The following is a 27241-nucleotide window of genomic DNA, read 5'->3' as shown; positions in this document are numbered from 1 at the left end:
TTTGCAGAACTTGATTGTAAGATCTTTCGATCAGATTTATTGATATGATTACGCGACGGAAGATAATCTTAATGCATCTAATATTTAATTACTAGATTTATTAGATTATTCGCAAACAAATGTAATTTCTCCATCGAGACAATTTGGGAAAATTAATTATTTTTGGCAATAATTTCCTTGCAACTTTTTCAGCGAAAAAAATCTGTGAATTAATTATTTCGACTTTATGTAAGGATTGTGTTTCAATCGATGAAACTGTGCGGCGTGCAATTCAATGATCTCGAGATTGTAAAAAACACAAAAAATTATTATTAAAGTTTAAAAACAGCCTCGATCAAGAAATAGCACTTTCCTTATTTTTAATATTAATCGCACATCGTGTTCAATATTCAATCTGTTATTGAAACAAATGTGCTCGCTGCGATCGTGAGCATAGGGCAAACAGAACATTAACGTGCGATGTTACGACAAGATTAGAAACTCCCTCTTATTTTTGCTTAGATGAACGTATCCTTCGGAGAGTCATAAAACGCGTCGTATTCTCGCTTGAAAGCAGCATGAATCTCTATAACGCGATGTTTCCGGTTACTTCGGCAAAAGAATTGCGGTGCTCACAATGCGAAGCATCGCTAGTCGTATGTTAGGACGTAAAACGACATATACGTCCTTCGGACTAAAGTTGGAGACGTGATGCGCGCATTCCCGTTGCAGTCGGGTAGGACAAAGGGAAAAAAAAACTTGTGCTCCTGATTCGCTGTAAAATTCAATACCGAGTGGCAACGCAACGCGACGAATTTAACACTAGAACAATCAAACCCAAAATAACGGGCTTCAAATTTTTTCATTAAATTACGAAAAAAACTAATAAGGCAATTTTTGTCGGACTTTTTACATTTGCGGATTAATTGTTTATATATTAAAGAAAAACAAATTATAAATATGTAAAGAAATTAAAAATAAAAACAAAAAAATTGTCGAAATAAGTATATATATTTAATGCCGGGTGTTCTAGTGTTAATGGTTCTAACACCAAAACCGTGTATGGAATTTACATTACAACGTATTTCCGAAGCTATCTGTATTTCTATCTCAACTACCTCCTGATTGTACCTCACATTAATAACTCCGAAATCCTATTAGAGAATTAATCTCGTTGCTTGCGTTTGACTCGGGAGTGTCTGGTTCGATAAAAGAACGCGAGATACAAATCTCCAATTTCCCTTTTAATTTCGGAGACGCCGCGTGTTCGCCGGAAGTTACGAAAAGGAGCAGTATAATCAAAGTGCGGCATTGCGGGGGCCGCCTGGATGTTCGGATTTTGCGTTCACCGCGCGGCAATCTGATTTTATTGGTCGACAAACGTGGCGCGGGCTCGTAGCGGGACTTTATTGAAGTGTTATGCGCAGTCACAAAACGCCAGGAATTCTGATAGCGGCGAATTACGCAACGCGTGCCCCAATTCCAAGAATTTTTCGATCCCGGCGAACACACGGGTCTAGGGTCATTGAAATGCAGCAACGAAACTGGATCTCGTTCGTTCTCTCTTTCTCTCCCCCTTCCACCCTTCTCTCGTTCTCCGCTCGGTGAAATTTGAAGCGATTCGATCGTTTTGCCGCCCGGCATTTACTTGTCATCTTGATGTCCGACAACGCGCCAATTATACAGTGAATATTGTACGCCCGTACGCTCGCGCCTTACCGCATTTGTTGCCCTTTCCCGTTACCATCGTTGTTGCGACAAGCGTACGATAAACATCGGGGCTATAGCGGCGAAGGGTACACAAACCACCGCTGGTTTCCGCGTCCGCCATGTCGCGGGAACCTGTTAAATAATTTACCACGAATTGGCCCGCACATGCTCCACATATGCCTATACACTCGTCCTACTTTCGCCGCGTTCCTTTCTATCGCTTCATCTACTTCCGTCTAATTCACTCCCGCCGTGCGTATCTCCGGCACCGGCGGCGGCGGCGGCGGTGGTGGCGGGTTCGCTCCCTCCCCCTTCAACCCCTATGTTCTCCCTGCGTGCGCGCCTGTGTACATCCGCCGCCCCCGTGTGCCACCCTCACCCTCGGTTTGCCTTCTTCGTCATACCCGGCGCGTGTTTGTTCAGTCGGTGGTTGGTTTCGGGGGATGACGGGGGAGGATGGAAGAGCGACGAAGGGGGGGTTGCGCGGTGTGACGCCGTTTTCCCGGATGCGACGGTAAAGGAGCTGGCACCACGTTTGCACACCGCCCCGATGTTTACACGCGCGGCTCCGGACGAGTTACCGACGTTACGAAGTTAAACAGGCCGGTGATAATAATCGCCATAGACAAGCGAAATTTATGGCTTCTTAATGAGTTTGATCGTCATGTTCATTAGCGCGCCTCCGTCGTGTTACGCATACGAAAATACGTACGTCTCCCCTCTAACGAAGTCGCGTATGGAAAAATTTCAGAATTACAATAGGAATTACTGTCTACATATGACTTATAAGACATCAAACTTTTATAAGAGATAACCATTTTTTTCCCTTAAAAAAAAACATTAAATCGGGAAAGTAAGACAAACGTCAATTGGTGGTTTCAAATCTTTTCATAATTGATAAACCAGATCGCAAACAGGATTTGTACTCCGCTGAATGTCCGTAAATAAATTAAGATCTGTCGCTTTTTCTACACATTAAAGCTCACCTACCGCGCGCTTGCGTATCGTTTATAAGCGGAAACTGGGTCAAGTTGGGATAAAGGAGCGTGCTCGGGATAAAGGAGGGTACCAGACGATTCCCTATTGAGAAATGGAATATTCGTTCAATGTCCTGTTTCCATCTTTTCCCCCTTTCGCGGCGACTGGGAAAGTACGTAAAGAGCATTTTGTCAAAGTTTTCACAGTGCATTCTTTACCTTGGCAAGAAAGTTGTACGTCGTATTTGCACGACCGGAGGCGCTCGCGCGCGCGGCGCTCGTGCGCGAAAGTACCGACCATTCGTCCTTTGTGGATCCGAGAGAATACGGCAATGGCGCGATTGTTAGTTTGAAGATTGATAGCTTCAGCTTGATAATTTCCGTCCTCAAGACGTGCACGTTCGACTTTCGTCGGCGGCGAATAATCGTTTAAAAAGTACGCACCGCACCGCGGAAATTTCATTCTGCCCGCATTCGGCGTGATACAAGTGTATGAAAATATGCGAAATACAATTTCCGCCCGCCCGTTCGTCTCTCAATCGCTATCCACGCTGCACCTTCTTTTTATTGCTTCCCGGACGTGTGCCGGGTTTCTACCTTCCGTATGTTTGGCTGGAACTCTCCTCGGTTTGCCAGCGATCCCGGTGAATCTACAGAAAACAAGTCGCATCCACGTTTGCGATGTTTACAGCGGTGCTTTGACGAAATTACAAGGCTCGCACTTTCAAGCTGCAGCAAATGGCTGCGGTACAAATTGAATTTTTGCCTATTAGAAAACATCAGTCGAGGGTGAAGGAAAAAAACGTCTGCCGTGATGCGAGCTCGTAAAAAGGAATCAAGGAACGATATATTATATGCGATATATTATATTTCATGAAAAATAACAAAACGGAATCTCGCTGCTGAAATTACATCTCGTTGCACTTTGACCACTGTACCAATATAAATATACGTAATGTGTAATAATATAAAATAATAAAAATTGTGCAATAACATTTAAATTATATTTTTTTGTTCTTTCTTTGTTTCCTTAAAACTGTTTCGAAAGCACATAATAATGAACACGCATACATACATCAAAATTTTGCTAACTTTATATTTGTATTAATGGATCGATGTTAATAACCTCGATCGATCAATGTGCCGCCAATCAATGTGATATTTTACATTCACCCTTCATGGCATGTTTAAATCTGTAATGTGCAATGTATATATGCGTGTGTGTGTGTGTGTGCACGGGCGCGGGTAATGCGACGTATTACCGTTCCACGACGGCGGCGTTCGTGTTTGCTTTGAATAATTACTCCGGGATCGTCCTGTCGGCGAATACCTACGTATGCGTCCTGCGTTAACCCGAGAGAAACGGATATTCGCCACGCTCTCAAGTAAACGCAACACACACGCGCGCAATACGGCGCGTGCGGGAGCACGATCGCGTGCGCGCGCCGGACGTGAGCGTGTGTACGCATACGGAATACATAAGCCGTCGAGTCTGTCGAATGGTTCATTGTCTAAGTCATCAATTTGCGAGGTTCATGGAGAGGGGTTTAACGAGGTAATAGGACTCGCCGGCGCTATTAACATTTTAATTGCGGCATTAACGACCCCCTCCCCCTCCCCCCCTCCTCCCACTCGTTTCGCCTTTCGCAACATTTAATCGGCACGTTCGCGACCGATTATACTCGTAACGTCCGGTCGTTAAAACGGTCGCGGATTCCGCGCGCGGCTTCTAAATATTGATCTTGCCACCTCGCTTTTAATAATTTTTCATGAAACCCGCTCGGCGCAATCACGGGAGAATTATAATGTCTCGCGCGCGCGCGAAACGTTATAATTCTACGTATCTTGGTTTGCTCTTCGTAAATGTTTGCGTGACGCATTCTATAACGCAATCCGTAGGCTATCTCGCGCAATTTTCACCCGGACGTAACTTCAACGGGGCACGGATATGCAAACGCGTCAACGTGTGAATATTCAGTTCAGAGACACGTATCAGTGGAGCGCAAAGGTGCGAAAGCGACGCCACATGCTCGTTGCCGTTTGTTAACGAGTTACTTCGTGCGTACGGCCATTCATCACCTGGCATTAATTACACCGTATCATTAACACCGCCATCGTCCGTGATGAATCCTTCTCAGAGCTCACGTCAACGCCGAATTTGAATGCGTGCAAAATCTGGGTCGTCGTTACGCGAGAGAATCGTCGGGCGCACTCTCTATTGATATTAAAATAACGAGATCTTACTTAAGAGAATAAATTTAAGGATTTTATTAAGAAATTTCAAATATTTGCACTCGATAGCAACCGTAGTAACATCAACATCAAAAATTCGAATTATTATATCGCGTAATAAGGATTCTTTTTTGTCTTCTTCGCGATCATCAAATCAGATTTAACGTTCCCAAAGAGAGAAAAAAAAAGAAAAACTGATAGATTATGCGCCGGCTATCCTAGCCTACGTTTTTCTTCTCGCGTCCGACGTCGAGACTCGCAGTGGAAAAAGCCGATACACGTCAGCCGCGTGCGCGCTCAATTAATCTCCGGCGGTGGCGACGGATGCTGGCCGTTTCGAAGGCAACTTTCTCTCGGTGTAGCCGTTAACATTTAAGGTCAACGAGGGGAAAGATAATGAGACCACCGTGGCCGGACACTGGTTGGGCGTTAGACCAAGGCCAGGCCACGATAGATGAGACGGCTATGAAAGCCAATAAAATCGCACCCCATCGGTCGGCGCGCCAGCCGCGCCGTTATAAATCGGCAAGTAGACCGATTAATTGGGTTCACCCGAACGTGCAGCCCCGTTCGGCGAACGCGCGGCTCGCGCGTTTCGTTTCTATGCACGACCGCACGCACGCCAGCTTTCTCTGTCTCTGGTACTTCCCGGTTTCGATCCCGGGACAACGTTCGGCCAATTTGCAGTAATTCGATCGGCGCCGACGGTGACTGACTAAAACTCCACCCAAATTTGCGGTCTCAGTGAGAAAACGTACGGGTCTGCCGTTGTTACCGGGTACGGGACCCGTTTGCGTAACCGCAGAAACGCAACGAGGTTGCGATCGCCTGAGAATGCGCGTGTTTCTCTCCTCGAGAATTGTCATGTCGTACGCGTACGGTGTCTACAATGCGTCGCAACCGCATAGCTAATGGTGAGAATACCGGGAATAACGCGTCTGAACTCGTTAAAGATAATACTCGTTATTAATGCAAGATCGGAAAGAATAGTTTGCCGAGTTAACGTAATAAGATCAGTTTCATTCTTAAAGACTATGAATTAATCAAATTATGCAGAGTTAGAAAAGACTTGCGGAAAATTTATCTCAGACATATATTAAAATATATGAGTGGATTTTAAGATGTATACTCTGCGCGACTTTCAAATTTGCTCACGATGACTCGATGATACTTAAGTCAGGCAATTATACAGTTGGAAAAAAACCTCTTTCTCCAACATCATTTATACAACCAATTGAAAGATGATTTGCTAAAACAGTAGCACAATATTTCATCAGTGAGCGTTCAAGCACGTATCTCATTCTCTTCAAACAAAGATAAAATCTGTATTAAGGACAAATGGTAGATTAATTTTTTATTATTAGAAAAATAGTATATATTTCTTAGGTACTCGCATTATTTTGTCCAACCTCTATATGCTTAAAAAATGTATATACATATATATATATATATATATATACATACATGTGCGTATGTGTACGTGTAAAATACAAAAATATAATACGAAGAATATCCTTTCCGTAAGGATAACTCTGTCGTACTTTTCAGTGCCTATATCAGACGTTAGCGCAGTGGCCGGTTTCAAAGCTCAGATACCTTGCGACATCGATCCACCGGTTAAAGACGAGACGGTCATCATGGTATTTTGGTACAAAGATGAAAAGGACGGCGAACCGATATACAGCATGGATGCTCGGGGGAGGCAGATAGCACAGGCAAGGCTTTGGTCGGATCCGTACGTGTTCGCTGAAAGGGCGGTTATGAAGACGGACGTAAAGCCCGCCGAGCTGGAGATAGATCCTTTGGAGTCTACGGACGGTGGTGTATACAGATGCAGAGTGGATTTTAAGAATAGTCCCACGAAGAATCAGAAGATTAATCTTACGGTCATAGGTGAGTTCCAAATGTGAAAACCAAGAATATCTATCTTTACATATACGATTCTATGTAAGTGATGATTATACATTATAGATATAAATAAATTTAAAAACATTTTCGTCAACTATTATGATAATTTTATATTTCAATCAAATTTTATTAAACTATTTTAGATTTCTAAATCCAAATTAAAATGAGTTCACAATATTTATAGAGCAATTAAATTACAAATGCGATACGTTATTTATAAAAATTAAAATATTCCGTCGGTGACAAATATACATCAAGATTGAAGACTGATAAAATTTATTGCGCGACGCGTTTATGCAAATATTAGAAAAACACTCTAAATGTAATTTGAAGTTATATAAAATAATTTAAAAAAAGTAAATATAAAGAGAACTGTAAAAAAATTGAGACTAATAATTACAGTTAACTGAATCCATTGTTGATAATTCAACATATGCTGTACACGAATTTAGTACAAGACAATATTTGTTAAATAATTCTTTTAGAAAAGCTTCGGCATAAAATTTCTACAAATAGAAGATAAAATTAATAATTTAAAAAAAGTAAAATTACAAATAATTTAGAAATTATCTTGACTGGTCCGGAAACTATCTTTAAGAATTAATTTTTCATTATTATTCCAATTATCTGTTACGCGATGGAACGTGATACATTATAACGCAAAATTGTGGCCTACCGAGCGACGTTGGCCGACAGATTGTGCTTTATGGGATTTTAATCAGGCGGCGCATATGGGCAGCTATCTCTCCATTCATTCGTGATTTATTCGTTTTGTATTATAACCGTTGGTGAGATTTACGCGGGTGGTGCGTAAACCACGGAAAACAGTAGTAAATCGAAGAGATAGTTTGATTCGCTCGGCCCCAACCTTCCGCGCGCGCAACGGGTATTGGATAATCATGTGGAAACAAAGCTATGAGACGAAATAAAGTTACGAAGATCGAGAGAGAGATGCGATTGGATCAGTTCCAACAGGAACAAACAGCCGGATCATTGTAATTTGATGCGATAAGTCGATGTAGTTTTAGCAATATAATTTTGTATCAATTAATTCGATATTATAGCTTTAGCTCAACAAGTGCTAATCTAAAGTCATTAGCAGAAAAAAATAAGCATGCCGCAAGCGTCATTTCGCACTACAAAATTTGATAACATTATTGCACGTAGATTCGGATATTTTAACACACATTCAATTCAATTTCTGTCTGTCGAGAGTTAAAACAGTTAAAATTATTATTATTATTATTATTATTATTATTATCTGGCGGTATAGAAACCATGTATCGGTATAAATTTATGACGAATGAAATTGATCTTATTAGGAAATTATAACAAAGGAAACATGATTCGATATAACGGACACGTTTCGTGTGCCGATATGTCATATGAAATAAATTCCTACGAATCGGAATTCAATTTGCTGACAGTGCCGCCGAAAAAGCCGTTGATATATACCGGCGCTAGCAGAAGCCTGGCTAAAATACTGCAACCGTTTAACGAGGGAAGTGAGATGTCCCTGTTGTGCGAGGTGATCGGTGGTTCACCTCCGCCGAGAGTTACATGGTATTTCAACGACAAAGTCCTGGACGATACGTATACGCAGGAGCACAATGATATAACGATAAATCGTCTGGATATCCCGAGAGTCACCAGGGACTTTCTGAGGACGAGGCTAATTTGCAAGGCGAGCAACACTCAGCTTATGACGCCGCTGACCTCCGAGGTCATTTTGGATGTGAACCGTGAGTGGAATTGGAATATTTCGTACATATTGTTTCAACGAAATTTTTACCAAAACTAAAGTACGAATTGTAGTAATTTTTAGAACAATTCCTTGCCTCATCTCTTCCCCTCCTTCCCTTCCTCGTTGTTATAATTATATTAAATTTAGCTTAAAGGAAGAAATTTAAATAATTTACTCTATTTTTTACTGTTTACTTTTAATTAAATTATTTCCCGTTGCATAATTTTACCTGAAGCTAATTAAAATTAATAAATTGATGATGCATAACGTAAATGGAGTGGAAAATTAAAATATCGTGATGGATATATTATACCAAACTCATTACCGCATAATTCTTCATCGCAGTGAAGCCGCTCGTGGTCAACATTACGAATAAGAGATTTCATTTGTCGGCATTAAGAACTTACGAGATCGAGTGTGTCAGTTCGGGTTCGAGACCGGAGGCGGTGATCACCTGGTGGAAAGGGACGCATCAAGTCAAGCACATGGCTAGAAATGTGAGTATATCATCCGCGAACGGACGATGGCCGTTTTTGACGTACCGGACTTTGCGTCTATGTCGCGCGATGGCATAGATTCTGAGTTCTTCGTAGTTCGCAGACAGTCCGAACGTCACGAGAAGTGTGCTGAGCTACGTGCCGACCATCGAGGACGATGGGAAATTTCTGACGTGCAGAGCGGAAAATCCCGCGGTGCCTAACAGTGCCTTGGAGGACAAATGGCATTTACTGGTGTATTGTAAGTCGTTATCTCCACTCTCTCGTCACTTATCCCCGAGTTACTTTAAGTTAAATCGTAACTTTTAAAAATCAAAACTTCTACCTAAAGTTCGAAAATTCGAAAAATTAATATTTCATTTTTTCTCACGACACTTCTTTTAATTGCACTTCTTTTTCTAATTTTTGATCGTGTAAAAAATTACAAGGAATCAATGAGAGGTACTTTTAGCTACCGATGCTTTCAGACACACCGGTGGTGAGTATTAAGTTGGGTTCCAGTTTGAAGGCGAACGATATAAACGAGGGCGACGACGTCTACTTTGAGTGCGACGTACGAGCCAATCCAAAGTCTTACAAGCTACTTTGGTTCAAAGACGGCAAGGAATTGCATCAGAACGCCACCGCGGGGATTATTCTTCCCGGTGGGCAATCCCTGGTATTGCAGAGCGTGACGAAAAGCTCCGCCGGGGAATATTCCTGCATGGCAGCCAATGTCGAAGGAAAATCCATGAGCCGACCGGTAACCCTAGAAGTGATGTGTGAGTACATCCCTTTTTATATATCCGAATCGATACGCGCTGGCTGATATCCGAGCTCAGCAGAAGTGTTTTTAATTCATCATCTCTCGAGCCTTTCCAGCATAACGACATCGTTATTCTAATTTTATTAATACATTCACTTTCTTATGGCAACATTGTCGATATTGAATCGGGCACTGGTAAATCGCGTTTACATAGAAGCGCCAATTATCGACGTTTGTTGTAAGGAATGGAAATCGAAAAACCGCCCGAGCTCTTATTTTTCCCACTGTGACGTCCGCGAGAGCGTGCGCCGTGGTAAATTGAATCTACCAGCCGGCGCCCTCGTATTTTCAGACGCACCGATCTGCAAGGACGGCTCTTCCACCCAAGTGGTCGGCGCCTTGAAGCACGAAACGATCTCGCTGGTCTGCGGCGTACAGTCGAAACCGCCGCCCACGACCTTCCACTGGACGTTCAACAACTCCGGGGAGTTGATGAGCGTACCGGCCACGAGGTACGCGCAGGTCAAACCGCTTAGCCTGATCACGACTCACTGGCACGGTTCCAGACTGAATTACACACCGGAGAACGACATGGACTACGGTACTGTCGCCTGCTGGGCGAGAAATCGGATAGGGGTGCAGAGGACGCCCTGTCTCTTTCAGATCATCGTCGCCGGGAAACCCTATCCCCTGCAGAACTGCACGGCCCTCCAGTCGACCGGACCCTACGCATACCGAATGGGTAAGCGAAACACGAGGGTCCCGAGAACCCTCGCAACGACCTGCTAACGGCGCCATTACACCCGGCCATCATCGCGGCTGACGCCTTATGGTCGACGCCCTTGTTGCGTTCAACAGCTTGTTTCCTTGTTTCCCCTTAAAAGAGGCGATAACCGTGAAAACGTCCGTGAAGTTAGTTTTTATCGATCAGCAATACCACCATCGGACAGGATCGTCTATTTCTCATAATTAGATTAGATAATTTACGCGAGGCTCTTCGTGGGCAAAATCGTTATTTAAATTTTTAGAAAATATATTTAGCATTTTCTTTCATTCTTTCTTGCGGGTAAAACAAATAAAAAGCTAGGAGACATTTCATTCGTTTTAATTTTAACTAAATTACGATTCAGTTTTCAACAAACAATGCAGCATTCTGTCATAACTCATTTTAAAAGTCGCCTTTCACATTCGTTCAGATTTACAATCGCGGGCCGAAGATTCATAGTTGTTTAGAATAGCAATTCCTGTTCAACACTGAGTCAGTAATTACAGTCTCCCGCGGTATAGATGTTATATACTTATTATGCAAGTCCAGCCAAGACTATTATCCAATTAATTCGGTCTGACCCTCCCCCCCCCCCCCTAATCGACGCTATCGAGTGTGCTTTGCCGCGACGACGCTCGCGCCGGGAAGCAATTAGGTCTGGCGAGTCCGAGTGTTTTTCTTCCTCCGGGAGGGAGCTTAACCGCCTCGTGCATGTGTGCGTCCGTGTGAAACAGGTCACGAAGACTTTAAAGCCACCGACTCGAGGGACGCGGACTGGCTGATCGTCAGGTGCTCCGAGGGATTCGACGGTGGTTTGCCCTTGACTAATTACGAGCTAGAGGTCTACAGCGAGGAGAACGTTTATCATGTCAATACCATCTACCTGAACCACACCGATAGATCCGGCTCATCCGGTCCAGTTTTCGAAGTCCCCGGCTTAGAGCCCGGACGGAATTACAGGCTTCATCTTTATGCCGTCAACGCGAAGGGTCGGAGCGACCCCGTTGTTCTCGAGCCGGTCACGCTCAAAGGAGTAGCTATGTACACCACCGGTGAGTTTTACGATTGTTTTTAAAGCCCCACTCGAGAGTCTAACGATATTATTATTCCGGAGCAGCGATCTCGTACCCTTGATTCCATTTGCGAGCGGTACGCTTATAGATAAGCGTGTTTCGTCAATTACTTAGAATCTGATTAAACGAATATTCGCCGTGCGATACGAATACACCTTCACAGACAAAATGGCACAGTCCCGATAAAGCCGCGCTCGAGAAAGTTTATTCTTGGGAATACCTTCGCTGTATCCTTCCCATGTGTAATTTCCAGTTATTATTATTGGTCTTAATGTATGTAGATTGCATTATGTCGATAGTGTTTCCCCCGTCGTGATTAGCTCACTTTCTCTCTCTGTCCCTCTCCTGCCCTCATTACGCAATCTTAACGTCAGAGGCAAAATAATAACGAGGTGAGCTAATAAAGCGTTAACGACCGTCGTGGAAAGAATTTCGAAACGTTCAGGAGCTGGGGTTCTTAATTGGACCGAATTGATGGAGTTAAGTATACACGTCGGTAAATACATCTGCTCGTCTTCGAATGCGCGTATGAATCAACCACAAAATATTTTTAGCAAACTTAAAATATTTCTGGCAAACTTTAAATATTTTTTAATGTAGGTCAAAGCAACGTGTTTATTTTTAATTTTTTTAATCTTTAAGTTCTATTATTATTATTCTATTTACGCTTTTATTTTATATTTTTATGCAGCTTTTCTTACCAGTTGTGATATCATAAATTTAAGTTACTTATTACTAGTTACCGTCCAGTCGTATTGTCCTTTTCATTATTATTGAACAACAGAATATTAATTAGAGCGATGCACACGACTCTCCTGACAGCGCTATTTAACAAACATTTCATTAGTCGAACAATTTTGGGGACAGAGATTTCGAATTCTGACGATCGATTAAATCTATTTCGGATTTAGGTAGTCACGGAATCGCGGGCTTGTTGTTGTGACATTTCTGTAATCAAACGCGAGACACATCGGCCTGATCAAATATTAATCTACACATCGACGACGAAGGGCGGCGCCAAATCGCGCGTCGACATTACTAATCAACGACCTCCGTCAAAACTTCCCGTATGTAATTACGAGTTTCGGTGATGCTTTTGAGAAAACGCGGCCACCGGCGTGCCGTGCACCGCGAACGCGCCTTCCCGCGTATCGTCCGGACCTTGAATTAAAATCCCATAAAGCCCAAGTCTCTTTCCTCGCCGGTGCCTCATTTCAGGTGCATTTATCGTCTTTAATTTCCATCCTCATGGGTTATTCATGCCGGCTCGCGCACGAATCCGCCGTGTGGTAACGCAAACGTGTGGCAACCGTATATATATCGTCGTCCCGCGTGCGTGTGTATACACGCGGATCCCGCGACCGGCAAAGCTCATCTCGAATCCTGGCTGCGTACCACTACCACCACCATCACCACTTCCATCAACCACTGCCGCGTATCGGAAAGTGTATCTCTCGAAGCCCCTCAAACGTTCCCAGACATTGCGCCAGGCCCCGTCCAAGTAGCTTCCAACTATTCTCACAGGGGTGGCAAATACTCCATTCCCTCTTAACGGTATAGCAACGCAAAAGCGCGCGCGCGCGCGGGTTGGAGCGGGAGCTTTCGAGGATGACGGACTCACAGACAATCGCGTTCGCATGTCCGCTTTCAGCGTTCTCAATCGTGTACGCTTCGCGCGCGCGTGTATGAGCGTCACGTGTATGCATGTGTGTCCCTACATATATGTATATGTGTATATCTATATACATACATATATATATGTATACACACACACATACACAAACACGTAGCGGTGAGAAGACCGTTCGTTGGCTAACGAACCGAAGCGTTTTCTGAATTCTAAAGAGCTTGGCCATCCCCGTCCGCGGACCCGATTCTCTCCGCCTTCCTCTTAATCTTTGCTTCCGAAAGCTGCCTGCGTTTCCTCCGTGATCCAATAAGTACACAGAAAAAGCGAATCTCGTTTACCGGACACGTTGGTTGCGACGAAGGACGCTGCCTTCCCGGTATACGCGCTGCTGTTGATGTCGCCATCAGTCCATCCTGATGAGGACGAATGTTCTTTGCCGGTCGAGGATATACAGATATATGTTAGGAAATCGTGACGTTTTGCGCGCGACGTCGCCAGCCGTTAATTCCGACGGCGAGTGTGCCCCGCACGTCCGGCGGAATTTAGATATACAATACAAATAATTACAACGGCGTAATGGGGAACGCGCGCATAATTAATGCAGGAATATTTTTCCGGATTCCGGTAGGTTATTCGATATATCTCCCTCGCACTCGAGGCATTAAGAACAGAGCCACTCGTAGGAATTATTGCCGGTTTTATCCCTTGAAATTTGCACGATGATTCCACCTCGTGTAGATTTTCATCTCATGTAATGTTAAAGAGCTGTAATGCATCCACGTACGCGCGCGCGCGCGAATAAAACGTCTCTCGCGGCGCAAATTGCCGATACGAAATTTGCCGTTTAATGGAAATCGATTTGCTGGAATCTAAAAAGAAAACGCGCCGAAGCGCGCGCGTTCCCATCGTTACGCACTAATTCGATGTGGCTGATTGCCGCTTAATTATCGAATTGTGATGTGCGCGCATTGTCGATGGTCCAAAACTAACTTGACATTCGCGTTCGGATCGATAACGCGCGCGCTTATCTCGCAAGTATCGGCCCCATCATCGGGATAAGCCAATAAAATCGCACGGCCACTTTAACGTAAACAGCATATAGAATTGATAAATCGCTCCTTGCATCATCGCGAATGTTAATGTTCATGTTTGTTAATTTTGCCGAGCGCGAATGTAAAACAGTTAAACGCATATTAATAGTAAAATACATTCGTTCAAAACAGACTATTTTGTTTCGGTAACAAATTAAATTTGCTTTAATAACAAATTTGTTTTCCGCGAACAAATTTACACACACACACACACACACACATACGTGCGCAATAAGACCCTTTTATTTTACCAACAAAACACAGGTTTTATTGCAATATCGAATAATTGGTTAGTAAAATTGGTCACTCTCACGTCGAATGTGCAGCAGCAGCAGCAGCAAACGGTTTTGCCGCGGCAGCAGAATTCTTTCTCCTTCGTCCAGATATCGACCGTTTTATCGAGAAGGAGAGATCTAGTCCTTTCTCCTCCCCTTTTCAAATTACGCTGATTCTTTTACGTTTAAATTTATACTCGAGAACTTATCTGCTATTTTTTTTCTTTAAGGTCACGCTATTAATGTACAATCCAGCGCGATATATATTCCAAGATTGAAGCGCTCGCTCGTTATTTCTAGAAAAGTACGGGCCCTCCCACGCGAGTCACGACCGTTTTTTTTTTTTTTTTACGCTTGTTTCGCAGGTCGCGGGATCTCGGACGAGACGACCGATTATAGCCTCCTGGTGGCGTGCTTCGCCGGCGGTGTAACCGCCATTTGCATTCTGATCGTCGGGATAACGCTGACCCTGTACCGTCGAAACCATCCGGCGCAGGCGACGAAGGCGCGAACGGCGGAGCCGGTGCGGTACGAGAGCAAGGAGGACCGGGCGGCAGCGCCGGCGGCGACGAACGAGGCTCACCGGGACGACTTGAAGGGGCAGATAAACGCGGACGTGCCGGACGACGATCCGGACGTGATACCGAGCAAGACCAACGAGAGACGGCCGGACATCTTCGAGCCGGGCTACGCCGAGTCCGGCAAGCCGTCCGAGAGGGCCAAGGACTTCAGGTGCCTCGAGGACCTCGATTATCCGTCGCCCTCGTCGGTGCTCCACGCCAAGGACTCCTGGATCTACCCGAACGGCTACGCGGAGAAGAGCGAGAAGAGCCTGAGCCCGATGCGGCCCAGCACGCTGCCGGTGCATCGCGCTCACGACATCTACACGAGGAGCCTGCGTGTACAGGAGAGTTGTATATAGACCGGAGGAGAGTAGCGGCGTCTTTTTGCGCCCGGCTTTGCATCCGGGTCAGTACCCTCCGATGCTCGCCAAACCGTCGCGTCGTACGCGATTAAACGACGCTTGTAAATAGACAATAAATATCGTTAAGGACCCAACTCTCTTTCTCTCCCGACGACCCGCGGCACGTCGACATTCGACATTCCTATTTTCTTGTTTTTTTTTTTTTCACCTAGCTGTTAAGAGGGATAATAGCTGCGTTTAGCTTTGTTCTTAAGGAAAACGTGATACTTGGGACGCCAGGGCGCGATCATGCGCGTGTACAGAGACAATAATTTTCCGCCGTTGAAAAGAAAAAAAATAAAAGAAAAGGACTCCCCGTTACATCTCTGTCTCTCGTCGGAAGCCTTCCCGTAAAAAAAAAAAAGAAAAACCTATCCGCGAATGTCTGGAGGAGCGTAAATGTTTTGTCTACGGATGTTTCATCGTGCTTTGTGGTTAATTAAATGGTCAAATGTAAACGTTTGTATATACGGATAAATAAATCTTGTTGTTTAATATGCACCTTCTCGCCTCGTCTGTTATTTATGCATTTCTCCCCACAACACACAAATGCTGCCACACAATTTCCTTCGTCGGAAATCTCTAAGAATTAAATTGCTCCACTATTTTCTACAGCTCGAATTTGAGCTGAAATGAAACAATCTTCTATTTTATATCAACAATTTATTATTTTATAACTTTATCCTTGGTTTTCTTTAATTCACGAGTCAATCCGATCGTTTCGATAAAAAAAAAAAAAAGATTAGACCAACATTAGTTATTAAAGCTTCCGCCGGAGGTCGGAGTAAATATTAAATTAAAGAGGGATTAATTACTTTTGGACAAGTCTGACATTTCATTTTCCACGACTCGAACTTATTTCAGTTGATGAGTCCCCCCACGAGGTAGCTAAAAATTGTCCATCCCGCGGCGCTGCACGGCGTACGGATCCGTCGGACACCCCCCGCGTATACGTTCGCGTGCCCGCCACGCTGACAGTTTGACAGGTTGGTGAATTGGTTCGCCGACCGATGGCTAAATTGGCACTCACTAACAACGTCATACGGCCGCAATATTCGCGCGTGATATGAATGGCCGAGTCTGTGTAGAACACTAACCCAGTTCAATTATAAGTGAACTGGACGGAATACAAAAAATAAAGTGTCGCATTGCCGGGTAATACCGCCGCCCGGATGTACGCTAAAGCGATTCCTCCCTTTGGAAGTTTACGATTCACGTTACGAGGGGATGCAGCGGAAATTCTGAGAGAGAGAGAGAGAGAGAGAGAGAGAGAGAGAGAGAGAGGCGTCCTTTCCGCGCGACCTCCGACTTTATACATATAGATAACGTATATAGATCGCGTGTGTGCCTCTGATCGCCGGGCGACGCAGCCGCTGCAACCCCGGCCCTTAAGCCGTGCGACTTCCGTTGTTTGCACTATTTCAGCACCGTCGTCGGTTTGCTCTTCGACAGACTTCCAGTAAGCCGCTTATCGCCCGCCGGTTGCGCGATAAGCTAGAAATCGACGTGGGCATCCCGCTGTCTGTGTACCGACGATGACGGGGACCTGTCAAGGCTCGTAGACGACGATAAATCACATCGTTAGGACAACGTGCCCCACGAGCCCATCGACTCTCGATTCCACGTCAGACGGAAATAAACTGCCAGCGATCCGGCGAGTTGGCGGAAGTAGGCGATTCGATCGCTCGATGAACCCCGGGGTCTTTCGCTCTCCTTTCCTCCTCGGCCCTCCTCCCCCTTTTCTCACCCCATTCTTCGTTCTCTATCCACCGGTCATCCTCTGGTCATCGACGTCCGAGGTACCTCTTGCGAAATAAGCTGTCGTTATATGACACTCTTCCGTCCGCCGTCGCCAGTTCCTCTTATCCCGTCGTCGTCGTCGTCGTCGCCGTCGTTCGCCAACACCGTCCCCCAAGTCCTTTGTATACGAAGTGACAGAGACGGATCTCCTGGCAACGCGGTCTGGGACGGTAGTTTCGGGTAAACAAACCACGATATATCCCAAAGAGAGTTCCCAACCGCGTCAGGTGGATGCACGTCGCCGACAAGCACGTCCAGAATAATTTGACGACTCTTATACACGTAGCGCTCGCGCCTGTCGGCCCCTCGAGAGTAATCCTTGCGTCGTCATGGCGCCGAAGTGCCGGCTACACAAAGAAGTATTTGAGATTCGCGAGGCACCGAACGTTCCCAGAGTGCCACTCTCGTGCACGACTAATAATTGATTATTTGCCTGTTTTAGGAAAATTTAATCTTCAAAAATACTTCCTTTCTCCTCGACTAATATCAGCGTGGATTTTGTGATAAAAAATTAACATTTGGATCTTACGTTTTTATAACGGTGATTCTTGGAGAGCGTCATCGTTTCCTCGTTAAATATTTAAAACGTTAAAAAATGAATAAAGACTTGAGATGAGTAAAATAAAAAGTGAATTGTTCGTTCTCCTTTTATTTTTGTTCAAATTTATGGGAAAATAGTCGTTCATTGACTCTTCGAAACACCGTTGACCGGGTGAAGCGCTGAAGTGCTCGGAAGGTTAATAATATTCGAGCTTATCAAATTACAAGTTGGGGCGTTTACATACATTGGTAAACACGTTCCTCCGCCGTAGAGAAAGTACGAATGGGAAATTCTATTTCGACATAGATTCATGAAATTCCGCCGTCGAGACCCCTCTTGTTATCTGAAGAACAGCGGTGATTTCAAGCGTCAAAGCGGGGAAATTAATTATTCCCTCTGACAATGATAGACGTTATTCTTGCATAAGACTTAATTTCGTTTTCGTGAATGCACGACTAAATGAAGATTGAGCGCGATTGCATTAAGTATTTCGTTAATCCTATTCTCGAATAGAACGCTGAACGGCGTCGTTAATTTGCACTCGACTATACCTCGTGAATTAGATTCTTCGTCCGTTTCGCACCGACTATTCGGCGAATTAACATTTTAGATCGCACTGTCAGGTAAATATTACTTGGTCCCTTGTTGCCGACAATTTCGGATGTTTACCCCGAGAAATCATGTCGCTGGGCGTCACGTTGACGGCTCTTACCCAAAGTAGCGCCCGTACCCATCGTCGCTTCATCGCCAAGTTGATAATCTCGTTAAGCGCGTCGCGGTGTCCGCCGTTAAAAATAAACGCCAATCGATTAAGGACGTTTACAAAACATTTACATAAAGTGGCGTTCTCTCGCGTAAGATAAATTCGCATAAAACGGAACGATAAAGCGAGGTACGTAACGTTGCGCTATTACCTGTTTCAAGCGATTGTATTAGGAGTGTAAAGGCTCGAAATTCCTGACTGAAAAGACTGTATTTATTCACGGTAGTGAACTCAAACGACTGCATAGGTCGAGAATAGCAGTAATGGAAGCCCCTGCGGTATCGTACCGGCGATGCTGCGGAACGGGGAATATTGGGAATACGATGTCCGCGATACGATACCGTAAAAAATTTCATATTTTCCGCCAAGATTTTCAGTCAGTACCACGCTATCGTCCAAAATATCGCTCGATTATTTCCAATCTTTATCGTTTCCTCTTTCCCCCACTTCTCCCGTTAATCACTTTTCCTCGTCCTTTGTTCGACGCGTGTTCCAAATTTCCCGTAATAAAAAAAAAAAAGGAATTACGTCCATTGCAAATTCCATTACGCGTCCACCATAGCGACATGTCCACTATATATCGCCGACGCATATGTCGACACGCGAGAAATTACACCTTCCTCCCATTAACTGAACGGCGAATGTATAATTTTCAAGCGCGCATAATTTACACGTCTACTTTCCGCGTTGCGTTTGCCTCGTTATATATTGATTGTGCCGTTCGCGTCGCGTTACGTCCGCGCGCATCGCATGCAAGCATGCACGCATGCATGCATGCATGCATCCGATACACATGTATACATATTCGCGTGTGCGTATGTGTGTGTGTGTATGCGCGCAGCGTTGACGTTTCGACTATCGGAAAGCGCGTAACGGAGACGGCGCATAACGGAGGGGGATGAAACGGGAGGGAAGGTATCGGGACCCGAGAACCTCGTCGTAGAACAAAAGTAACCATGACGAAGACCCCTCAGGGCGTCGTATCCGCGACGCGGCTTCGAAAGCGGGAATATCGGGAATATTGTTCGCGGTACGATATCGTGAAATTTTACAGGCGCGGCGGTGCAGCCGGGAGCAGCCGCCCGTCCCGCGATCGCAGTAATTTTCTCGGGGAAAATTTTCGACGCGCCAGTTACGCGCTCCGACCGGACGACGGAGGCGACTAATTACGTCCGCCAAATCTTTCTCTCTCTCTCTCATTCTTTTTTTGTGTCGAAATGACGCGAGAAACCGAGAAATTCGTTTTTCTCTCGGTTCGCAGACCGCGACAGGGAAGCTAATACGGACCGCGCGACGTTTCCCGAACTGTCAGCGGCGTCGAATTACATGACAAAAAGGAAAAACTTTCTCAATGACGGTAATGACGGGGCAATCATTTCTTGTCCGTTTTTACGAGAAAATGGAGTTAGCTTGTAAAGCCCGCGTATGGAATATAGATTTTTTTGCGGCCCGCCGTAATCGCACTTATCGTAAAAGTACGGAGTGTAACGTGACGCGCAATGTAGCAAGCGAATTTCAGAACGAGAGAGAGAGAGAAGAGAAACAGAGAAATGGAATAAAATAGAATATCAATGGATTTGATGTGAATTAATTGATAAATTTAGATTGCGGTTGGAACTGATCAAAAAACCGATATTCCAAAATTGGTATTATAACTTTTCTACGGTATATACACGCGTAATCTGTAACAAGATTTTTATATGAGAGAAGCTTCAGATAAACTTTTTTACCTAATTTAATCACGATCCTATTAAATTTCCTTGTCGTTATCAGTGGCATAATCAAACGGGGAAACTGATACTCCATTTATTTTGTCCAATATAACACACACAGACGCACACACACATACACACATGCGCGCGCGCGCGCCAAAGTTTCATTAGTTCTTCCGTATCAACAATAATGGTATAAATAGCAGTCGACGCTGAAAGGTTTAATATTTCACTGATCGCGTATCGCCCTTACGCCTGCAGGATATGAGCGAAGAAGCGTCGACCTAATAACGCAGTCGTTAGACAAAGTTGAAATATACGTCCGATGAAAGATCGAATGTACGGAAACCGGATATTTCATTTCGAAACTCGACGCCACGATACGTCAACGTAGAATTGCCCTCGCTCGTACTACTGCCGAACTTCCGTTACAAATTTTACTCTTTCGCCTCATCCCCGGTTAAAGTAATTGGCTTCTCTCTCTCTCTGTCTCTCTCTTTCTCTCTCCTTCCCTATAGATCCTCCTGATGTTACCGAGGTAAGTGTCTCGCGGATCTGCTTTCCTCCTTTTGCAAGGAGAAGGAAAGTCCTCGCATTCGAGTTCATAAATTTCATCTCGCGCGCCGTCGAATTTTCCGATGAAAAAGATTTACTGGCAGTAGAAATGCTGAAATGAGAGGGAGGACAACCGAGAAAGAGAGAGAGAGAGAGAGAGAGAGAGAGAGGGCGGGAGGTGGGGGATCTGTTTCCTCATAACTCGGTTCCTAATACTCCTTTAATTTCCCGTTTTCCACGGCCTACTTCGCGCGACTCTCTGCGATCTGGCTAATGCAATTAAAGTCGTGTTCGCCGGCGATAGTGTCAACAACGTTCTACAAGTGCCGCGATGACCAAACGGATCCTCGTTTTATCTTCCACTTCGTTTCTGTTGTTTTTACCGCGGCCATGTCAAAGAACTCTCGTACGTGGGCGTGTACCGTCGCGCCGGCTCGCGCGGGAAGATTAAATGCCATCTATTTGCATGGCAATGCATAATAATTAGGGGCTAAACTAGAGCACGACAGATTGGTACGAGCAGCTTAGCCTGCCTGTCTATCGCCGCGCATCAACTGCAGTGTGCAACCGCAATCCTTCGTAATGCCGGCGCGCGCCACATCTCGCAGATGTTCCCGCCGCATATCTCGTACAAGGGGTGTAAATATGCGCCAGCCTGCGAATTCTATCCCTGTACCTCCGGGTGCGGATTTTCCGCGAATAACCGCCGATCACGATCGTCCAATCTGTTGCGATATTAAATTTCGAGCGACTCGCGTTTTATTTTCTTTTTTTATCGTATTACACCTCTTAATTTACGATCGGCCACCCGTTCGCAAACCGTTGTTTAATAAAGATGCTCTATACCTTTTGCATAAATTGCGCTTCCCTTGAAAGATGTCTACCACTTCTGTAATTAAATGCTTTCATTTATAATGACTCTGTCTTTATTAAAAAGCGTTAAAACAAAGAATCGAAACGTAACGTGGAAATTAAATTATAATTAAAGCGCAATAATGCGATATTGTAATCGCGTATTTTCTGCGTTGAGCAATTTGTTTGTGCAGTTACAGTTTCCAGAGTTCAACATTTTTATCCTCTTGGTGCACAGACAACATCCGGAGAAAAATTGTATCGTCTTAGCTCCGACCAAGATGCCACGGCACGTCACCAAACAGAAACTTTTATGTGATTGCAATTTTGAAATGCCACGATGCCCAATAATAGAATTGTATTTCTTCGCAAGAAAAATATTGAAAATTGCAATAGACGGCGATTTGACGGAATAAAATGGCATTTATAAAGTTAACGTAATTTACGCGTAAATTTAACACATAATCACATATGTATACATAAGACTTGAAGTATGTATAGCGTGAATATTAATACCGTCGAACAGCGTTAAACATTTGTTTCGTAAGCAACAAATCGATCGGACATTTCATCTGGGACTCTAAATTATCTTATCAATTATGCTCTAAATTAATAATAAAAAAAATATCCTGTCGAATATACGCAGCATGCGTCGCAAAAATCGTCCTATAAAATGGCGTCGAATTAGAAAGCTGTATTCTGATATCAAGGAGGGTCCAAGTACGTAAGATGTTTGCGATAAGATTAACCTTACAAGATAGTTATTATCATTAATTATTAGTACTTTATTAATAAGTAGTGCTGTTATATATGAATTTTGAGGGACGCAGAAAAAATTTTTTCACTGAGAAAGTAGCGTCCCGCTTCAATTTCCTGTCGTCGGCCGCGCGATAATTATATTCGCTGACAGAGGATAATTTAACGCGCGTTATTAAATACGCTGCGACGCGACGCGGAGAGCCTTGCTCTCGCGTTTATTCCATCTCGGGCGCGATTCACTTTCCAAGCTACGAAAATCCATTACAATCTTTCTCGCCCGCGTCTCGTATCATACAATATACGCGGGGCGTCCCGGCTTCAAAGAACGCATACCCTCACGTCCCCAGCTCTCTCTCACTCTCTCGGCCTGTCTTTCTCCTCCTTTCATATCCTGCTACAATGCTTTGCAAGGTGAACGCACAATATAATCTCGGTACATACGAGAATGAGATCTCGAGGTGCGTTTGGATCGTGCGAGTTGCCGGGAAGTGTTTGGTCGTTCCAAAAATTGCGGGCGATGAGTCTACGCGCCGGCACCGCTCCATCGAGCCTCGCACCGTTTCCGATACGTTATCCCGTCATTGAATCGCAGAGCGCGTTAGAAACGCGCGACATATTATCCCGAGGGCGGGCTGGGAGACGGAGAGACGACGGACGGCAGATCAGAGCGGAGGTGAGATCGGCGGGGGCGAGACAGGCGGAAATCACGATGATAGGAGCCTCACGGAGAGGGATGAATGGGCTACGAAACGGGGGAAGAGGAAGGGGAGGAGGGCGAAAAGTGAAGTGGTCGCGCACTTTACGAAATGAGATACACCCACGCCGATAAAACGCGACCACACCTATATGTACCAGGAGGGTATAGCGGCGGAATTAAGAACGACTAACAGCGGGCTGAAAGTAAGAATCCGCTGACGCGTTCGATCGTTCGCCGTGCATTTCGCCGTGAGAAATGCAATCCGCCATCGGTTGAGGCGCGAGTAATCGCAGGACCGCTTTTATCGCTCGAAACTGCAGCGCGTAGCCTGGCACGTAGCTGGAATTTATAGCCGTCCAAAAACTCCTTATCTTCCTTTGTTAGAATGATGAATTCTTCGGATAGCCCGAGACGTTGGATACACGTCCAGGCATGTTTGCGTTTTACGGGTCGCGATTAATGAAAAGATGTAATAACGTTTCATAATCTCGAATATAGATTTCAGCTCATCGACCTTATCAATTACATTACGACGATTAATAATGAAAATATAGGGACAAATAACATGGCTTGATTCTGACGTACGATTGTTACATCTATTTTTAATTGTTATGTATCGTTAGTATTCTAATTTTATTACACTCGCAAGCTTTTTCTGCATACCGCGTGTGGTCGCCAATTTTCACAAAATTTTTGATCAGTCGTTCCTATCTCTTTATGCGGAACGAGGGTGCACCGAGAGAAAAATATGTGGGGTATTTGAGACTCTAGTTAAGGGGATATTCTAGTCTAGAGCACGAAAAATTTGCCTGTGCTAGGAATTCTTTTATAGAAAATTGATGCATATATTTTTCTACGCTTTTACATGTCTACTCGTGCATAGCTAGAAAATATCCACAAATTATTCATGGCTAAATATTTATTAGTTTTTGTTACATAAATTTAAACGCATAAATCAGGAGCATTACATCAGAATATCTATCTAAATATTTTTTTTTTCATACATGCTATATTCAATTGGTTTGGTTAACAAATCGATTGTTGTTTTCTCAAACCGTGCCATTTAGTTTTAGGCATTGCTACAAAAAATGATTGCAATTATCATAATTTAATAATTGACACCAAAAATGATTATGAATTATAGTCATATGATCGCATTAAGTTGCGGTCGCGATTTTGCGAGCGAGCGAAGGTTCGCGAATTCTTACCCGTTCCCATTTCTAATCATCAATCGCGAGTACAGCAAAAGGTAGCGTTTCAAAGCGCGTCCCCGATATCGATTTATCTGCCGACGATTAAATCTCGATCGTATCTCCTCCGAAAAGGACTTCTCGCGTTCTCATCCAGAAACGTTCAGAATCGCCGTGGCGTATGCTACACGCAAGTTGTAACAAACGATCCATATTTCATCGAGCGCTGAAAGGACCATTTTCCCGCGAGGTCGCTCGCTTTCCTCCCCCCCTCCTGCCTTCGTTCCCCCGAAGGGCGAGCGTGCAAACCCTCGTGCGACCGGTTTCCGCTTTTCTCTTCGCCCGTCTCGCAATTTTCCGTCCGTCGAATACGCCACGCGGAGGAAGGGAGGCGGGGGAGGCGTGAATCGGCGGTAGAATACATCCACGTGGAAATAAAAAATGTATGCCAATGTGCGCGCCGAGTGCGAAGCCGAAACCGTTGTCGATCAATCGTACCGCGCGATACCCTTCCTCGCAATCAATCGCGGAAAACTCTCGGTAGCGCAGATTCACGTTCCATCCAAATCTGTCTTCGTCGTTACATTAGAAACGCGAGTGGTTTTAAAAGACGTGGCGATACAAGTGTGTCCTACCTATTTCTGATGTATTAAAATTTAACACGTTAATTTAATCAATCAAATTTCCCCTCAATCTGAATCGATACCGAGGCGATTCTCGCTCGCGTGGTCTATTCAAAGAACCGTTACCTTCATTAAGGTTGAGATTGAAGTGACAGACGTTTCATATTCTATGTGTATATATATATCGACGAAATTATAGAACGTAGTGATATTATATATTCTTCAAACAAGTCAGAAAAACAACAGAGCGTTCGTACAAATGACAATTATATTAAATGATTTTATAGGTAACTGCAAAAGCGTCGTATCCAATGAGGAATCCAATTTGACGTGCGCCCGATAATAATACATTTTTACAGCGGAGCTTTATCGCATTTTGTGCTTCTATCGAAGAATTCATATCAATCGTACTAATTTGGGATAGCAGGTCAAACGTATGCCATATCGGGTGGCGCTCAGGCCGCTCTCTCGGCCGTCGTCGAGAGCATACTGGAGGACTGTCTCCAAGACGCCAGGAACTTAGCTACGGTGGCTGGTAAAAGCTGCGTCACCCCCAAAGAAATGGAGACGGCATTAAGAAAGCTCTGCCTACGTTTAAATACGCAGCCGAGCACGCCGAGCAAACAGAAAGTTAACACGCAGCAGGAACACGTCTGAACCAAGAGAGTTTGATGAAATCTTCCCGAGGAGATGTCTTCACGGTGCCAAACAATTCAAATGTCGAGGGAGAAAGAGAGAGAGAGAGACAGAGTTCTCGTGCCATCGTCTATATCGCTAATAAATGTCGAATTGTACGAAAGTGCGAATTGTTCGCGAATATAGTCATTCATGCTATTGACATTCACAGTATTCACTGTGCCGTTTATTCCTATTACGATTCTGTGTGTGCGTTTGAGAAAATTAAGAAAATTAATTTATGAAATGTGTAAAAAACAATGGTATAGATAATTGGATTTTCGTTTAAATAAAAGGAATAAAAATGCATAGCAGAATGTATTTTTGTATTTTTAAGAAATAGAAAACAAAGAAAACTTATTTATCCGCACGATGCATCGCGTTATAAAATATCCCATTTCAAATAAATATATATGTAAATTTTTATTATTATTTGCTTTTTCATATTTCATATTTCAGAAACGACTTATAGTCAAGTATTACTTATAGTTCAATATTACTAGTCCAATATTACTTATAGTTCAAGTAATATTTTTATACATACATCGTTTAAATAAATATTTCTATTGCTATTCTCGATTTCATTTATTTTTCCACACTGTATTGAGAAAACTATCAAGTTATTAAAAAAAAAAAATACCTTTCGTAACACGTGTCACAATTGTTTAAGTGCGCAACAAGCGCGTATCTATCAACAACAATTATTTGTCCCGCCTTTGACTTTGATTGAAATTTCTCTCATTTAATGTGACGAATCGCGTCACGAGGGCCCTTCCGTGTTCATCACGCTGGAGAGCGGCCATCGTGACCAATGGTCAAGCAGTTGTTGCGAATTTGCTGGCAATTCGTGCGACAAAGCACTTCTCACGTAACTGCGAAAATTCATTAAGCGACGTGCGATAAACCAAAAATAATTCCCGTATTGTCAGACGTTAATGAATGGGATATACATTTTTTTTCTCCGCGTGTATTTTTCACGTCTCGTAGATCTTGTGCGGTTTCCATCGATGTAACGAAAATGTAACGCAAGGCACACATACATGTATTTCGTTACATTTTTGAGAATTAAAATTCCATTGTAAGTGAGCGCCGCGCAAATTCGAAAACAAAGGAATAATGATGTTATATTATACGATATTACATGCTGCTTTGCGCGTGGAATTTCGTGGGAAATGCCCCGCATACGTCGCTTTAATTCGGGTGGCTTTCACTTAGAAAATAATCGACAAGCTTCGCAAAACAAGCACAGTAATTTCATATTACTTTTCTTTTATAATTCGCAGTCATCAACCGATATGTTTATCAAATAATAATATTGTATATTTTTCAATGTCCGAAATTGTTGTATCTTCGTGTATCATCACGAGCTGAGCATCCCTTCCATTATAACCAGAGGTATGGAACCCTGCGGTACACGATCTGTCGAGCGTACAACACGAAAGTTATTGCGGCAACGAGCCAAAGCGCAGAGCCGCGGACTCAG

The 27241-nt window shown here is 44.0% G+C and overlaps 1 protein-coding gene across 2 annotated transcripts in view; it reads left to right on the top strand.

The window, feature by feature from the left end:
- LOC105831226 (hemicentin-2) overlaps positions 1-27241 on the top strand; it is a 56930-nt gene that overhangs the window by 15645 nt on the left and 14044 nt on the right. The window contains exons 2-9 of one of the 2 annotated variants that reach the window (XM_012671220.3): positions 6447-6791; positions 8234-8548; positions 8896-9047; positions 9144-9288; positions 9515-9808; positions 10145-10534; positions 11293-11610; positions 14993-16092. In XM_012671220.3, the coding sequence (XP_012526674.1) occupies positions 6447-6791; positions 8234-8548; positions 8896-9047; positions 9144-9288; positions 9515-9808; positions 10145-10534; positions 11293-11610; positions 14993-15549 (2516 nt within the window). In that variant the 3' untranslated portion in view covers positions 15550-16092. Of the gene's footprint in view, positions 1-6446; positions 6792-8233; positions 8549-8895; positions 9048-9143; positions 9289-9514; positions 9809-10144; positions 10535-11292; positions 11611-14992; positions 16093-27241 lie in introns of those variants that run through there. The other variant, XM_036289307.1, reaches the window with a different exon arrangement.

This window comes from Monomorium pharaonis, chromosome 7 (genome assembly GCF_013373865.1).
Source record: "Monomorium pharaonis isolate MP-MQ-018 chromosome 7, ASM1337386v2, whole genome shotgun sequence".
Classification (NCBI taxonomy): Eukaryota; Metazoa; Arthropoda; class Insecta; order Hymenoptera; family Formicidae; genus Monomorium; species Monomorium pharaonis.
Note: the sequence above shows the minus strand (reverse complement) of the source record. Positions and strands in the feature narration are given on the sequence as shown.